This window comes from Sturnira hondurensis, unplaced genomic scaffold, assembly GCF_014824575.4.
Source record: "Sturnira hondurensis isolate 20B ecotype Veracruz unplaced genomic scaffold, ASM1482457v3 Scaffold0007578, whole genome shotgun sequence".
Taxonomy (NCBI): Eukaryota; Metazoa; Chordata; class Mammalia; order Chiroptera; family Phyllostomidae; genus Sturnira; species Sturnira hondurensis.
In genome coordinates, this window is record NW_028080209.1 from 1,909,582 (window position 1) to 1,925,696 (window position 16,115).

Sequence of the window (16,115 nt, forward strand, 5' to 3'; positions counted from 1 at the left end):
AAGCCACCGAAGATGGGGCCAAGGAGCCAAGTGGGAAACCATGTATGAAGGAATCTTCCCTCAGGTTTACCTGCACGAAGCCAATCGTTTGCTTTGTTTGAGAGATGCACCTTAGTTATGGTTCACTTGAGACCATTAATAAACTAAAACTCTGGATTTCACAAGTTTCACGTTTGAATTTCACAAGACCTGAATTTCACCAATCCAATCAGCCACACGCAGGTTGGCACTGAAATGTGCATGCTGACACCTGTCTGCCCAAGGGAAATCTACCAAAGCAGCATATCTGGGCGAGGGGGCGGCGGGTAGGCCGCGGAACTACGGCCCGCGCGTTCTTCTCCACCCCGCCCCCGCCCGCGCGGACCCCGCCCGCACCAATACCACCCACATTCTCGTGCTCGGAGAGCGTCAGACCCATTAAGTCCCGAAGACCACTGGAGGTGATTCTGCTAGGGACTCCCAGTTCTAGGCAGTAAGGACGCCCCCCACCCCAGCCCCCAACCTCGCGAAAAGCTCCTTGGTGACCCCTTTTGTGCCCTTTCTCAGGTGTCCCGCTATGAGGCAGTGTGGAGTGGGCCGGCACCCCAGGTTCTTAGCACTAACCCCCGGCGCCAACAACTGCGTACTCTTCTCCGAAGTCAGCACCCACCCGCGGGGCGGCTGGCGGGCGGCCGCCCTTTTAAATCCCCGGGCTCATTTGCATGGCCCCGCCCCCTCAGTGACACGACTGGCGCGGGCGGGCCCGTCCCCCCTGCCCCTGGGTCGCTCTTTTTAAGCTCCCCTGAGCCGGGGCTGCGCTCCTCTAATTGGGACTCCGAGCCCGGGCTATTTCTGGCGCTGGCGCGGCTCCAAGAAGGCGTGAGTTCGCGGCCCCTCCGGTGGCTTTTTTTTAATATCTATCATTTAATTAAATTATTTATTTATTGAGGCCGCGCACGGGCCGTGTCTAGCTTCCTGCCCCTCGCCATCCTTCGGGGGAGGGGGAATATTTTTGTTCCCACTCCTGGATGTGACACATAAATACCCCGTGGGGGCCTGGGCGGCGAGCACGCGGCGGTGGCAGTCTCTGAGCGTCTCTGCTGTCTCCCGGTTTCAGATCCGCATTTGCTACCAGCGGCGGCGGCGGCGGAGCCAGGCCGGTCCTCAGCGCCCAGCACCGTCGCTCCTAGCAGCCCGGAGCTCGCACCACAGGCCGGCGACCGAGCTCGCGGTGAGTCGTCCCTGGGCCCCGGCGACGGAGGAGGGCGCCCGCGCCCCCCTCCCTGCAAGCCACCGGGGGCTGCAGCGCGCGCCTCCAGCTTTATTCCCAGGCCGGGACTGCGCGAGCCTCGGGCGGAGGAGGGCCGCGCAGCGCGGGGGCGGGCGGCGGGGCCCGCAAGCCTGGGGAGGGCGCCCGCACCTCTTCCCCCGCGCCGCGGGCGCCCAGCGGGGGGCGGAGACCCGGGAAGGGCGCGCGGTGGGGGAGGGGGCGCGCGGCTGCGACGAGCGCGAGTTGTGCACCCGGCGGTTCCCGATGCACCTCGCGCCGGCCGCTCCCGCCCGAGCCCGGCCCCGGGCCTTGGGTATTGGGGGCGGGGAAAGGAACAGGCTGCGGCGCAGCGGGAGAGTGGGGGGCCGGCCATCCCCCGCAGCCTGGGGAAGTTCTAGAACTGAGGGGGTTGGGCAGGAACCCCGCAATTAGGCCCTACTCCCGCTCGGCCTTTACCTGGTGTCCTTCCTCGCAAATGAGGCCGAATCGTGGGCCTAGGTTTGGGGCTTCACCTCGACCCCACCTCTGGCCTTGCCCGCGTGCCTCTTCAGCCCCCAGGGCCAGGCCTGCCCTCCACCCCCACAAACTGGTTTCTCTGCTTTGCTGGGCTCTGTTGGAACTAGTCCCTTTGACTCCCCGTTTCATTTTATTTTCCTGGGGCTTTATTTTGTGGGGAGGGCACGGAGGGAGGTAGCTCTCCCCCCCCCCCCCCGCGCGAGCCAGGTTTCCTGCCCCAGGGCTGGCTTGGGTGCCCCCTCTGGCAGGAAATGGAGCCGGGAGCACCCGCGTGGCCGTGCATGCGGTCGGGGTACACCGGTTTCCCGCGCCTGCTAGAGCGGCCTGTGCCCCTCCCCCCCGCACGTTCTAGCCCCCAGTCCTGTCGGTCGACCTGCACACAGCAGCCAAGGCAGACGCTTGCACAGTCACCCGGGATCGGGTGTGGAGTAGGGTATCACGGAGACTTAACTAACGTCAGGGCGGGTAAGGAAAGTGGCGGGCTAGAGGGTCGCCAAGTACCTACTCCATCCTATTCAACTTGATGTGTGACTTTATTTAGGCAACTTATTGGGGCTCTCTGGACTACTTTTTTTTGTAAAACGGCGCAACTTCTGGGTGATTTTCTAGGGTTATCCCTGCAAATTCTCTTAAGTATTTCTGGAGCACACATTACGCGCACGGTGTTATGAAAAGGACAAGATTGGGCCCTAAACGTACCTTCTCCGTGCCAGGCCTCTCTGGTGTTAGGAACAGGTGGAAGAGACAGCATTTGTTGTCTCGCCTGAGAGGGCCTCAGGCCTTCATTCATTTCATGAAGTTCTGGATTTGGGGTGGGTGAGTGGACTCAAGAGTTCCCAGCAGCAAGGGGTGGTGAGGGGGAAGCACCAGATGAGATAGGAACTTCCAGGAAGACCCACCAGGATCCTAGTAGGCAGTGCCCAAGCTGTCTGGGATTAGGGACCAGCTTCACCCAACTAGAACGCCCTCCCTGAGGGGTGTTCCAGCAGACCTCATGTGAGGTCAGTACTCATTTAGCTGATTAATTTGGATGTTTAGTTTGAAAAAGGACCTGTGGTGTAATAGAAGATTCTAATCACTGCCTTTAATTACAGAGCAGACCAAGCCACTAATGACAGAGTAGGATAAATCACCAACCACCTTGTTTAAAAGGGTCTTCAAGTCTGAAATATTATAAAATAGAATAAATACCAGAAAAAGCCCCGCTGTCTGGAGCATTGAAGCTTTGAGGATGGGGGCCTTGGGCCCTCCAGAAGTCAGTCGTGCAAAATGTTTTTTGTTCCTTTGATTGGGTTAAAATTGGGAATTGTCTGAGAACCTGAAAAAGGGAAAGAAATCACTTCCAATGTTTAGTTCTCATTTTGAATGGAAACTGCCCACTGTTTAGGTATTTTTTTAAAACTATTATTTGATTTGATCTTTGCAAAAGTCTGGAAAGGTAGTCGAGGCAGATGTCTTACCTTTACCCCAGTTTACAGACTAAGGGGCTTTCAGAAGTGGGGGTGTTTGGGCCCACGCTCCACCAAGTGCAGCCAGGAATTGGTCCTCACGAAGGTGTGGAGCGCCAGGTTCCTGCTTTGGCCTCCAGTCTGTAACACAGGGATGATGATGGGGAGGATGGGAGTGCGGGGTGGGGGGGCCCTCAGTCCTTTTTTATGAAGGTATTTTGTTTTGTTTTAATGTCTTTATTGATTTTGGAGAGAGGAAGGAAGAGACAGACATCAGTTTGTTATTCCACTTATTTATGCATTTATTGGTTGATGCTTGTATGCTCCCTGACCTGGGATCAAACCTGCCATCTTGGAGTATCAGGATGACTCTAACCAACTGAGTGACTAGGCCAGGCCCTCACTTCTAAGTCTCTGAAAGAAACCCCCAACTACAGGGTACTGGCGTCCTTGCAGGGGGCGGGGGGTTTAGGTATTGGGGTAAACTCCAATAGTGGGGCTGATTAAACTGAAACAGGCTTTTATGAGGAGGGAACATACTAGAAGAGGACCAAGAAGCTTTTAGGATTAGCCCTGCCAGGGCTCCAGAGGGCCAGCTAGAAGGGTTCCATCTCAGCTGGAGGTACCTCTCCTGTAAGAAGGTATCAAAAAGAAAGGTCTCATCTGACTCTGGAGGGCCTTATGAGAGAGAGTGGACCCACCTTACTTACCCTGCAGTTCAACCATCTTTTCCCTCCCCAAATTTTGTCCCCATCTTTGAATCCTAGGCTTTGCCCCTAGAGAGAAGAGGAGGTGGCTCCTATGGGGGCCCTGGCACCAATCCTGGCCATGTGATTGGTGTGGATTGTTAAGGTTGCCCTTGTAGTTTTTGGTCCTGAGCCTTGAGAATTTGCAGCGAGGTGTGCAAGGGATTGAAGCTCATGGCTGCCAGAAGCCCAGGCTCATATTCTCTGCTTACCTTTCCTCCCTTGCTCCCTGTGTATTCCCCAGGCTTGGTGAAAGGGCAGAATTCTCCTGGCTAGAGAGAGGGGGCTGCCTCTCACAGTGTGAGGACCCCCCGCTACATCCATACCTTGGCCCAGGGCAGCCTCACCCTCAGAGGCAGGTCTGGGCTGCCTGCACCTCCGGGCCCTGGCCCTGTGGGGTGGCAGGACAACAAAGAGCCCTTCTGAACGGCAGATAAAGAGCTGATTAGGGCCAACCGCCCAGCCCCACCCTGTGGCAGCTGGGTGGGAGTCCGGGACACCCCTGCCAGCAGGCAGTTTTTCTAGAGTGCACTTGGAGTGTGGGAGGGGTGAGGGGTGGGTAGGAAGTGGCTGAAGCCAAGTGTTTTGTGTAAAACCACTTTTCCTGCCTCCAGCATCCACCTGCTCCATAGAGAAGGGAAGATGAGCGAGTCGAGCTCGAAGTCCAGCCAGCCCTTGGCCTCCAAGCAGGAAAAGGACGGCACTGAGAAGCGAGGGCGAGGCAGGCCTCGCAAGCAGCCTCCGGTGAGTCCCGGGACGGCGCTGGTAGGGAGTCAGGTGGGTGTCCAGATCTTTGCCTCAGTTTACCCCTTTGGGCTAGGGAGGTGCCAGGTGTCTTGGCCAGTGAAACAGGAATGGAGGGGTGCACAGTTGTTCCTTTCTGCATGTGGCCTCCCCCCTCATGCTTGCACACCCTACCCTCACAAATCCTGTAGGTAACTTCTGAGACCCCGGGAGGAAAGTTGGGGATTGAGCCAGAAAGCCCAAGCCCAAGAAGAAAGGAGAAGGGGAGGAGAAAGAGAGGGAGAGAAACAGCAATGTGTGATTGCCTCTCGAGCCTCCCTGACTGGGGACCTGGCCAAAACCCAGGCATGTGCCCTGACTGGGAATCAAACCGGTAACCCTTTGGTTTGCAGGCTGGTGCTCAACCACTGAGCCACACCAGCCAGGGCAAGCCTAGGATTTTTAATCATGAGATTCATCACACTTATTACTCTGTTGGTTTGCTATTATAAAAGTTTCTGGGTACTTAATGGCAGTTTTTGTACTTCCTCACCCCAGGCCAGGAACTAGGACCTGTTCATGGGCCTCTCACTGCTGGTGGCCCTGGCCCCCCGGACTTTAGCTTTTCTCCTGGCTCTGTAAATGTAAATTGAGCCCTGGCCAGGTGGCTCTCAGTTGGTGGGAGTGTCGTCCCATACACCAAAAGGTTTCCGGTTCGATATCTGGTTCAGGCGAGTATAGGAGGCAACTGATTGATGTTTCTCTCATATTGATGTTTCTCTTTTTCCCTTCATCTTTTCAAAATCAGTGAACATATCTTCTAGTGAGAGTTTTTAAAAAGAGAAATGGAAGCCCAAAATGTTGGGGAGTTGGTAGAATGGTCTTCCCACGGGTTTGGGAGGCCAGCCTTGCACCCTGGGGTACCCAGGAGGCCTGGCCAGTCGGGTGTGGGGGCTGAGCTTGCTCTGTGGTGGCAATCTTGGCTTCTCTCATGGAGGGGCAGCTGTGGGCGAAGTCCAGTCCTTGCCCTGGACACAGCAGGCCCCTGGCTGCTCCATCGCTGAGGTGGACAGTCAGTGGTCTGTCCTGACTCTTTAGGAGACATGAGCTGGAGGCGTCTGGATGGCCACATTCAGCTGCCTCTTTCAGAGCCCACTGTGTGTGATGGGGGCGGAGGGGTGCGGGGGACTCCTCTTCCCTGGGCCTCCCTCCTGCCTGTTCACTGGGGTGGGGTCGAGGGTCAGAAGGGGGTGTTGGGTTACTGACCATGGCTAGAAACAGTGCATGGGAAACCGTAGCTGAAGTGCCTTTCCCGCCCAGGTTCTATGCATAATGCAGCGGCTTTTTATTCTGTCTAGGGCTTATTAAAATTTCAGTGGCAACAGCGGCACGGACCTCTGGGGTTTCTTCTCTCTGGGAGGCAGCCTGGAGGGGCCAGTTTACAGTTAGAGGCTGGAGGCTCCCTCCAGGCCAAGGCACTTTTTCTACTCTGAATTCCTGGAAGTGTCCGGCTTCTATTATCTGAAAGGGTGGGCAATGATTCTGGCGCTGGGGCTAGACACTTCCTTATTTTAATTTTCATGATAGCCTGCAAGGTAAGTCTTGTCCTACAGGTGAGGAAACTGAGGCTCAGCGTTAAGTGTCTTCCCCAAGACCTTAGGGCCCCTTTAGTGGCAGAGCCCGTCTGCCTGCCCCCATGACACCTTTCCCAGGGGTCTTGTCACAGGGAAGCAAGGGGGAGGGCTTTGCAAAAAAATAATCAAACTGGGAACTAAATCCTGAGGACTTGCCCCTGCCATTGTGGATTCCTGGGTGGGGGCCATGGCTTGCTTACTTAAACCCTGTTGGGGTTGGGCAGAGGGCCCTCTGTCTTCTGAAACGGGTGGTGCGGGTGGCATCTATGTCTGATGGCCACCTGTGTCTGCAGAAGGAGCCCAGCGAAGTGCCAACACCTAAGAGACCTCGGGGCAGACCGAAGGGGAGCAAAAACAAGGGTGCTGCCAAGACCCGGGTAAGGCTCTGGTGGCAGTGGTGTGTGACGAGGGAGGTGTGGGGAGGGACTGGCTTAGTCGGAGTCTGCTCCCTGTGCCCTGGTGTGTGGGTGGCAGGTAAGCGGGTCTTTGCAAATCGGGGAAAGCAGTGTGATGACTGAGGTCTCACTCTGGGGCCTTGGTCCTGCCCAGGACAGTGGGGAGATGAGTTGGAAGTCCTGCAGCATTCCTGGTCTAGCAGAAGGGATAACTGGGAAGAATGAAGGGGCAAGCAGCCACTGGGCTCCGGATGTTACCTTCTATCCTGGGGTGCCCTGGGTCCTAAGGGAGTGGGGATAAGCAGGGAGGCCAGATTCTCGGTGCCTTTCGGGCTTTCAGAGAAGTAGTTTTGTTTTTTATTTTACTTTTTTCTAAGACACGACTCATATCCTCTGAGTCATGGGTGGAGGAGGGAGTGGGGGGCGTGTGTGTAGTTTGAGGGGGTCAGTGTGGTGGCCAGTCATCGCCAGCTGGACTGGGTGGGCCTGCTGGCTCGGGGAGGGGGGGGACTCCTGGGCCACCCTGAGCAGAGGCAGGCAGCTCTGTCCCTCTCTGCTCCTCGCCCATCACTGGATGGGCACTGTCGGGCATTTTTGACTTAGTGAATCTTTTCTTTGACCATCCAGAAAACCACCACAACCCCAGGGAGGAAACCGAGGGGCAGACCCAAAAAACTGGTAGGTGAAGTGGGGGGTGGTTTGGCTCTTCTGGGTGGGGTGCTAACAATAGGTAATGCCCATCACAGAGGCAGTTCCCTGACCTGCAGGCCAAGTGTGGTGGGCTGTTGCCTTCTACCTGGGGCTTTCAAAGGGCTCCACACCCATGAGAAGTGAGAGGTCCCGGGTACAGACCAGACTCTTGCCCTTCACTAGTGGAGGGTGTCTGTGCTTTCGGGGGGCATCTTGGAGGTCCTCTGATATGTTCCCCATTCTGGAAATGGGCAAAGGACATCTGGGAAGGGGTGAGGTTTGTCTTTATCCTGATCCTGAGGAGGGGAGGACAAAGCAACAAGGCATGCAGCCCCTGAAGGGGCACCGTGCTGGGTAGGCATCTCTGCCCCCAAATGGCTGGTGCTGGTTGGTGCTGGTTGGTGCCTCCAGTCAGGAGACAGCCTCTAGGGGGCCCCCCTGCAGCTAGCAGCCTCTGCCTTCCTGTTCCTGGACCTTGCCTATCCCCAACCTGCTCCCTGAACTCCCTGAGGCATTCGTTCCTCGAGCTGAGCTACCACCACTAGACTTGGGGGGCTGGGCCCCAGGAGTTCAGCCGCCACCACCAGGGTTAGGGGGGTTGGGGTGCTGGCTGGGCCCCAGGAGTGAGTAACAGGAAACAAGTTGTTTTGGAGTTTGTGCCTGGCACGGGGGCTGAAGCCTGTGTGGTGTCCCAACATTCCCGCCCTGTGAGTGAGCCTCGCGGCACACGTTTCCCCTTCCTCCCCGCCCTGGCCTGGGGTCAGCCTGCGGCCTCAGCAGCTGCCCCTGTACACCAGGGTCACCTGGTCCCTAGGCACACTCCAGCCACCCTTTCTGATTTCCTCCCTGGCGCTGCTCCCCCCCCCCAACTCCTTCCTGCTACAGTGGGCTGTACCCAGTACCCCAACTGTGGGTCCTGGGGCAGGGGAGGATGGCTCTGTGTGAGAGCGGCTTGTGTGTGTGTGTTTTCCCCTCCCTTTAAATTCTTCCCTTTTTATGAATGAAACTGGGCTGTGGAGGTTGCTGAGTCACCCACACACGCAGCCCTGACTCATCCCCCTTCTGGAGAGCCAGGGAGGGTGGGGGCAGCAGGCCTGTGCGCTCTCCATCATGGCTGGGGGCGGAGGAGGAGGAGGCCTAGTCTTGGCACTGCTGATGGCCCTGCCCACCACACAGGAGAAGGAGGAAGAGGAGGGCATCTCCCAGGAGTCCTCAGAGGAGGAGCAGTGACTGTGCCGTGCCACCCGCTTCCTCACGGAGGAGCAGTTTCCCTCTGGGACTGGACAGCTCCACTCCCACTGCCCCCGCCCCTGCCTCCAGACCCCAGTCACCTCCACCCGTCTGCGCCTCCCGCACCGCCACACTACACAGCACACCAGCCGCTGCGGGGCCCCGGAGGCCCGAGTGGGGAGCAGTTTTCCTTCCGTCTCAATTCCCAGCAACCCTTCACCCTCCCACATTCATTCACTTGCCCTCCTGGACAAAGCTGACTTCCCACTTAGCCGCACCTAGCGCCTGTTGTGTCCCTGCTCCCTTGGTGGTGGGGGCATTGCTGACTGGGCCCCTGGTTTGGGGTCCCTTCCCCACTCTTACCTCTGGCTTCCCATTAAGGAGCCTGGGAGGGCTCCCCTGGCCTTAAAGGGGCCTGAGCCCCATCTCACCCTGACACGCCCACTCCACTGTACTGGCGGTAGCAGCACGTGTGGCCATGGATAGGGCTGTTTGGCCCCAAGATGCCCACTCTCCTTTCTTCCTCGCCTTGCCTAGTCCTGGCACTAGGTTGGACAGGCCCCCCTGGGGCACAGGAAGGAAGGCAGGAGGGGTGTGAGCCCCCTACCCGTCTGCTTCCACTCAGCCTCCAAGTTCCCGTCTCACATGGGGCACTAACAAGGAGCTAGCCTTGCCCACTCCCACCCCCGCTCCATCCCACCCTGTCCCCCAAGGTTCTGGTTCCATCTTTCCTCTGTTCACAAACTACCTCTGGACAGTTGTGTTGTTTTGTGTTCAAGTTTCATTCTTAGACATCTGTCATTGCTGCTGCTACCAGCGCCAAATGTCCATCCTCACTGCCTCCTGTTCTGCCCATACTCCCCTCCAAGATGCTCTTGGGAAGGGGTGGGGGGCAAAGCAGGCTGGGAACCGACTACCCCAGTCCCAGGGAAGGTGGGGCTCTGCCCCTAGGATGCTGCAGCAGACTGAGGCCTGTGTTGACGGCCAAGAGTGTAGGGCCACCTTCTTTCCCCTGTTCTGCTGGGGAGGAGGTAGCATTATTTGTCCCAGCCTGGGGCCCCCCCTCTGGTTTCCTATTTGCAGTTACTTGAATAAAAAAAAATCCTTTTCTGGACTGGAGTCTTTTCTGTGCAATGGGTGCCTGGAGCAGACAGGCAGAAACTAAGGACCAGGTAGGCAATGGAGGTGGCTTTGGAGAGGCCTAGCCCACCTCTTGAGGCTGGGGGAAGGGAGTTAGGGAAAGTGATTTTAGTTCCTCTTGAAGAAATCACACCCCAAACCACAAACCATTTTATTTATAAAATATACTGAATACTGTACATTCAGCCTTGTTCCCATATAAAGAATGTCGGAGTCAGATCAGGGAGGGCTAAAGAAAAATGGGATCCACAGAAAGTGCAGAGCTCTCTGCCCCCCAGTTACCCCCAAAAGGAAAACCTCCCTTTAGTGCCTGGGAGGACAATAGGCTCAGCCCACAAAGGACTAAAAAGGCTTAGGGGGATGGTGAGGGGGTAGGAGGGCTGGGTAAGGGCAAGTGTGGGGGGAAGAGCAGGCTGCACAGCCTTGGCCACTCCAGGGCCCTGAAGATCAGGGCAACGAGGTCAGGTCTTGACATCCAGCAAGGGCATCCGCTTGTGCTGGTAGCCGCTCTGCCAGCCATGCACCACCTGTGGCGGGGAGACAACAGCTGGGCTCTGGTCCTTGGGAGTCCACTGCACAGCCTCACAGAAGGGACCTTGCAGCTCTAGACCCAAATGGGAAAGGCTATGGACAGAACTAGGCTCTGGTTTGAGGACCACGGGTGAAAAAAAAAGACTGCCCTCTGCTGACTCCCTGTCCCGAGTGCTCACTCTAGGGTCTCCCACATCAGAGAGAAGCTCCTGCTCAGCCTCGTGTAGCTCCTCGGCCGGGTCGTAGCTATACATGGGGAGCAGGTGATGGCGAAGCCGGTCCACCCTGGGGAACAGGAAAGGGGTTCAGCCAGGGGGCCCACCACCCTCCTGTCCTGTCCCCACTCACCCAGGCTCTAAGAACACAAGAGGCCTTTCCCCAGTGGGTAAGCTGAGCCTGTGCAAGAAAGCCTAACAGTGGGGTGTAGGGGATTTCAGGGTGTACCAGGATGGCTGAGGGGTATCTTGCATATATGCAGAGAACCTCAGATCCTGTGAAGAGAATTTAAGCCAGATGTCGAGGAGGTAGCACTGAGGGGCAGGGACACTCACCGCTTTTTCTTCTGGACATACATTACCTGTAACAGAGATACAGCACTGTGGAGGCTGGGAGCCCAGAGCAGCCCACCCACTTCAGCACCCCTAACAGCAGGACAGCTTGCGATGCTGTATGGAGGCCGGACCAGGCCCACTCAGCCCTGCTTAGCAAAGGTGTGGGTGTACATGTCTGAATGTGGGGGCTCCTTACCACAGCCACCACCACCCCGACCAGGGTGATGAGGAAGAAAGGCCCCAACACATAGCCCACCATGGAGTCGCTCCTGGCCTGGGGGGCACTGGGCACTGTGGTATTACTCATGACAGCAGCAGCCGGAGGGCTGGGCAGTCAGCATGGGCAGGGGTGCCTTGAGAGGGTGCCTCCGCTGGGCTCCCTGGGGAGGAGGAAGGGAGGTTATCAGTTTCACCCAGGGTGACACCCAGGCTCTGGATCCCTCCCCAAAAGCTGGTGACATAAAAACTTAGGTCAGGAACTGGGAGGAGGAATCCTCCAGCTCAACGTGCTGGGTTTAACCCTCCAATGACTCTCAGCAAATCCCGGGTAAAAAGGAGGCCCGGACCCACAGACAATTCTGCTGGGCTCCTATCCCCAAAGCAGGGTGGGGCCCACCTCGAGTGCTGGCCAAACATTTGCAGATGTCAGCTCCTGGGGGAAGGTTAGATATAGGTTCCCGGCTCCAGCTTCGACCTCCTGGGGCACTAGGCTGCCAGCACCTATCCAGTGAAGCAAAATAGGGAGATTAGGTAAAAATATGAGGGCCCGACACTGTGGCCCAAAGGGTGAGGTAGGAGCATTTGAAGGTAACTGCCTCAGTCCTGATCCAATCCCCACACTTTAGGCTCTAGGCCCTATGTGCCCTCCTTGTCCCTAGTGTCACTCCAGACATATAGCCTGGTCATTCTGTCGCCCATCTGTCTCCTGCCTGGATGGATACAAGTGGTTAGGACTGGACTGCACCTGTGAAGCGAAGTAACCACCTTCTCTGGTCCCCACCCAGGGCTCCGCCCAGGTCCCTCCCCTGCTGGCCTTAGCTGACAAGAGGAGGAGAGGGTCAGTTTCCATCGAGAGATGCGAGGAAACTGTCCATAGGTGACTGCACAAGGATTTCCTATGGTCACTGACCCCGGGTCGCCTGAGTCTCCATCCGAGGGCAAGGTGTGAGCTACCTGTCCCGGTGTTCGCGAGGTCACTGGGCTTGCCTAGTCGCACGCACACGGTCCCTTAGTCGGGAACACAAGTCTCGAAAGGGAGGGTGTCGGGCTGATCCTAGGATTCGGACTAGAATCGGCGAGCGGGAGGCAGTTCCTAGGGCTCTGGGAGGCTCAGGCCGTGGGAGGGAGGCTTAGGGGTAGCGCAGAGGGGGCCCCGGCATCCTGTAACCCCGGTACCCCGAGGCGTGGACCCGTGCCAGCTCTCTGCTGCCCATCCAACCCGGCCATGCCTTACCTCCCGCCGCTGCAGCTGGGACAGGAACGCCCTCAGTCGTCTCCGGGGCCCCGGAAGAGCCTGGAGGCGCGTGATCAAAGGACCCGGGGAAATGGGTGGAGCCTCAGATCCGGGGCGCAGCCAATCCGGTGGCGGAAGACGGCAGCCCCGGAGACTTCAGAAGCTGCCAATCCTGCAGCGTGAAGGCAGGGATAGCCCGGGTTGCAGGGTCCATTCCGCGCGGAAAGGGGGCAGCCGAGGGCTGCGCAGCGGCGGCAGTGAAGGGCGCGGGGCGGGGGCGCGGCGCGCGGTTTCCCGGCGTACCCCGGGGCGGACCCCAGCAGGTACCCCACCATTGGGCCTCAGATTACCGGGTGAGGTTTGTTAATCTACCTCCCTCTCTGGTTGGAGCCCAGGTGTAGAGCCAAGCTACATTCTAATGTTTAGCCCAGGCCTGTGGCTACTAGCGCGCGTTTTTCAGGCAGGACCTTGCCCCGGGCCCACAAGGCCTCCGTTAGTGTGTTGTGTCCTCCACGCCTCCTGGCCATGCGCAGAGTTGGAGTAGGCAGGCTGGGTTAGCTCCTGCCCAGCCAGGGCCTATCCACACGATCCTTGCTTCATGCTTAACATCCATAAAACAGGCTGCTGTGAGGATGAACGGGTAGCATGAGTAAGAAATATACCACACTGTACACCCTGGATGTTCAATTCCCTGTGAACTTCTTTGGGGGTGGGGGCACAGATGGAACAAGGGGGTGAAATGCCCTGTGTTACAGGTACTTGCTAGGTAGGTAAGCTTGGGTCAAAGCTTTTGTGGTCTGATAATTAAAATGTCACACACTTACTGGAGAAATCTGAATAAGATTGGTGAATTTTATCAATGTCACTATACTGGTTGTCGTACTATAGTTTTGCAGAAGTTATTGGGAGAAACCCAGAAAGTGTACAAGGGGATCTGTATTAATGTCTTATAACTTTAGATGCATCTACAATTACCTGAAATGTACGTGTGTGGTTTTTTTTACCAGATGCCCACACCCTGCCCCCCAAATCACAGGCACTTGGAAAAACTCCAGACTGGGAGGTGATAGATACCACCTGAGAATATAAAGGTTGTGGCAGCTGAGCTAGAAGGACGGAGGCTGAGGTCCTTCTGGGTCCTCAGGTGTTATTGGAGATCGAGGGATGGCCTGGGTCACTCTATTTTTGCCAGAGGCAGCCAATGGCATGGACATAGTTGAGCCACTTGGTCTGACCTGCCCTGTTTCCTCAGGCCCCTCCAGAGAAGGTTAGATGAGGGCAGGTCTGGTGCAGAGAAGACTCAGCTGGGAACCAGGGAGCAGGTGGGAACTGGCCTCCTGCCTCCAGACACCACCACCTGACTGTGGTGAGGAATCAGATCAAGGGGAAGGAATGAGAGAAATGTCTGGGTCTGGAGGCCCCAGGTATATTTCGTGGTGTTCTCTGCCTTTTGAGTCTGAGGAATAGAGAGACCATTCCCATCCAATGCTTCTATCAGAGATGAGGGCGGAGGGAGGAGGCCACCTCCACAGGCAAGTGCTGCCTCACTTTGTGAGGAAGTGGGGGTTAAATGATAGGTTTTATTTTCCTATAATATTTGTTAATTGTTTATTCACCAAGACAAACTGTTTCATAGCCTACATACGTATCATGGTTCAGGAACACAGGTCAGTGACAAACTTCCATGGAATTTACCCCAAAGAAATTTTTTACATTCCAAAATCCCTTTGCACTGAAATATACTAGCCTTCTTCATCTCCTCAAAGTCTGTCATGGAATCATAATTTCTGTAGAAATCTTCATATGTCTTCTTTCTTGCTTCAGCCACAACTAACTTATAGAAAGCTGCAACCCCCAGGGATACAATGATCTCTCCAACGATCTGAAATTGCAGATAATTGGCCAGAAGGCCACACACCTGAGGTTTTGTCAAAGCCCTGGAAGCCCTGGTAATTATTCTCAATACAAAAGTCTTCAGACTCATAGGTTTTATGACCCAGGCCCCCTTGGCTGCCCACACACCCAACTTTTGTCCCCATTCTCAGGGCTTCCAAACATGTATCTTGGGGGCTCAGTGGTCCTAGGAGCAGGCCTAGTGGTCGCATTGGCTAGGTCAGTGTGTGGAAAGGGCCGAGGTCTCAGTGTCAGACTTAGCATGTTTCTACCTCCCTTACTCCTGGGACAAACTAGGAAGAGGAAGGGCAAGTGGGGCAATCCCAATTCAAAAATGAGTCCACTGAGGCCCTGAGTGGTGAGAGGACTTCCTAAGGCCCTTGGTATGGTCAGCAAAGGTAGGGCAGAGTAGGATGGTAGGGGGGTCCTCCCTCCTGGACAGCCCTGCACTGGCACCTGCTCCAGGGCTGCGTTTGAGGCATGGTTAGTTCTGTGATGAGGGGTATGGTGGGAGGTTAAAGATGTGTATGATAAACCCTAAAGCAACTAGTAAAATTACAGAGTCATAGTTAATAAACCAACAAAAGAGATAAAATGGAATAAAAAAATACTCAATCCCAAAGAAGGCAGAAAAAGAGGAAAAGGAGAACAAAGAACAGATGCAAGGACTGAAAAACAAACAGGATAAACTGAAGCCTAACTATATCAAAATCCCACTAAAGGTAAGTGGTCCAAAGTTTAGACTAAACAACCCAACTAAAAGGCTGAGATGTCAGAATGGATAAAAAAACCAAAACCCAATTATATGCTACCTGTAACAAAGGTATTTTATTTTATGTTAAATATTGTATTTATGTATTTCTAGAGAGAGGGGAAGGAGAAAGAGTGGGAAAGGAACATCAATATGTGGTTGCCTCTCATGTATCCCCTACTGGGGACCAGGCCTGCAATCCAGGCATGTGCCTTGATGGGGAATCAAACCAGCAACCCTTTGCTTCATAGGCCAGTGCTCAATCCACTGAGCTACACTAGCCAGGGCAGAAAGGTATTTTAAAATAAAGATTCCAATAGGGTGCCCTGGCTGATGTGCTCAGTGAATTGAGCACCAGCCTGGGAACCAATGGGTCACTGGTTCGATTACCAGTCAGGGCACATGCCTGGGTTGCAGGCCAGTTCCCAGTGAGGGGTGTACAAGAGGCAACCACACATTGATTGCCTCTTGCACACCCCCTCTTTCTCCCTCTCTTTCTCTTTTTCTTTCCTTCTCTTTCTCCCTCTCTTCCCATCTCTCTAAAAAACTAAATAAATAAAATATTTTAAAAAATTAGCCCTGGCTGGTGTAGCTCAGTGGATTGAGCGCAGGCCTGTGAACCAGACGATTGCAGTTCGATTCCCAGTCAGGGCACATGCCTGGGTTGCAGGCCAGTTCCCAGCAGGGGATGCACAAGAGGCAACCATATAATGATAGAAAAGAAAAGAAAAAAAAATAACGAGGATTCGAGTCATACAACATATGCTCTGATCACAATGGAATTTCATCAAATTAATAACAGAAAGATCCTTGAAAAATCCCCTTACACTATATTTGGAAAATGAATAGCACACCTCTGGATCGAGGAATAATTAGGAAATATTTTGAACTGAATGAAAAGGAGAACACAACATACCAGTATATGGGACACCTCTATTAGAGAAATAGGCACTAAATGCCTGTTTTAAAAAAAGATGTCAATGATCACAGCTTCTACCTGAAACCAAAGTGTGCAGAAGAAAATAAAGATCTGTGCAGAAATCCATGAAATAGAGAACAGAAAAATAGAGAAATATCAATGAAACCAAAAGCTGCTTCTTGAGAAGTTTGACAAAAGTCACAAACCTCTCTAGTTAGTTGGACCACGAAAAAAGAAAATACCAAT

General features: G+C 55.0%; 2 protein-coding genes across 7 annotated transcripts; one reads left to right on the forward strand and one right to left on the reverse strand.

Annotated features, from left to right (window-relative positions):
- The first annotated feature begins 732 nt into the window (after positions 1 to 732).
- On the forward strand, positions 733 to 9,745 carry HMGA1 (high mobility group AT-hook 1). 3 transcript variants are annotated; one of them, XM_037052786.1, is made up of 6 exons: positions 733 to 858; positions 1,097 to 1,210; positions 4,574 to 4,736; positions 6,610 to 6,693; positions 7,339 to 7,389; positions 8,578 to 9,745. In XM_037052786.1, the coding sequence occupies exons 3-6, from the start codon at positions 4,602 to 4,604 to the stop codon at positions 8,629 to 8,631; spliced, it is 324 nt and encodes a 107-aa protein (XP_036908681.1). In that variant the 5' UTR covers positions 733 to 858; positions 1,097 to 1,210; positions 4,574 to 4,601; the 3' UTR covers positions 8,632 to 9,745. The 3 variants fall into 3 exon arrangements, with proteins under 3 accessions (XP_036908681.1, XP_036908683.1, XP_036908682.1); XM_037052788.1 differs by having other exon boundaries at positions 737 to 858; positions 4,574 to 4,703; XM_037052787.1 differs by lacking the exons at positions 733 to 858; positions 1,097 to 1,210 and adding an exon at positions 2,132 to 2,230.
- Positions 9,746 to 9,898: 153 nt separating this feature from the next.
- Positions 9,899 to 12,393, reverse strand: SMIM29 (small integral membrane protein 29). Of its 4 annotated transcripts, none has more exons than XM_037052790.1 (6): positions 12,307 to 12,393; positions 11,470 to 11,573; positions 11,050 to 11,233; positions 10,854 to 10,879; positions 10,482 to 10,587; positions 9,899 to 10,298 (listed from the first exon to the last, which is right to left on the reverse strand). In XM_037052790.1, the coding sequence occupies exons 3-6, from the start codon at positions 11,158 to 11,160 to the stop codon at positions 10,233 to 10,235; spliced, it is 309 nt and encodes a 102-aa protein (XP_036908685.1). In that variant the 5' UTR covers positions 11,161 to 11,233; positions 11,470 to 11,573; positions 12,307 to 12,393; the 3' UTR covers positions 9,899 to 10,232. The 4 variants fall into 4 exon arrangements, with proteins under 4 accessions (XP_036908685.1, XP_036908684.1, XP_036908687.1 ...); XM_037052789.1 differs by lacking the exon at positions 12,307 to 12,393 and adding an exon at positions 12,027 to 12,300; XM_037052792.1 differs by lacking the exon at positions 11,470 to 11,573 and having other exon boundaries at positions 12,307 to 12,381.
- Between the last annotated feature and the right edge of the window lie 3,722 nt (positions 12,394 to 16,115).

What these genes read in the sequence shown, in the direction of transcription:
- HMGA1 (XM_037052786.1), top strand. Translation starts at nt 4,602, where the DNA reads ATGAGCGAGTCGAGCTCGAAGTCCAGCCAGCCCTTGGCCTCCAAGCAG. An exon ending in CGGCGCTGGTAGGGAGTCAG is followed by an intron (nt 4,737 to 6,609) that starts GTGGGTGTCCAG and finishes CTGTGTCTGCAG; the next exon opens with AAGGAGCCCAGCGAAGTGCC. An exon ending in AGGGTGCTGCCAAGACCCGG is followed by an intron (nt 6,694 to 7,338) that starts GTAAGGCTCTGG and finishes TTGACCATCCAG; the next exon opens with AAAACCACCACAACCCCAGG.
- SMIM29 (XM_037052790.1), bottom strand. Translation starts at nt 11,160, where the DNA reads ATGAGTAATACCACAGTGCCCAGTGCCCCCCAGGCCAGGAGCGACTCC. An exon ending in TCGGGGTGGTGGTGGCTGTG is followed by an intron (nt 10,880 to 11,049) that starts GTAAGGAGCCCC and finishes TCTCTGTTACAG; the next exon opens with GTAATGTATGTCCAGAAGAA. An exon ending in CTGATGTGGGAGACCCTAGA is followed by an intron (nt 10,299 to 10,481) that starts GTGAGCACTCGG and finishes TCCCCGCCACAG; the next exon opens with GTGGTGCATGGCTGGCAGAG.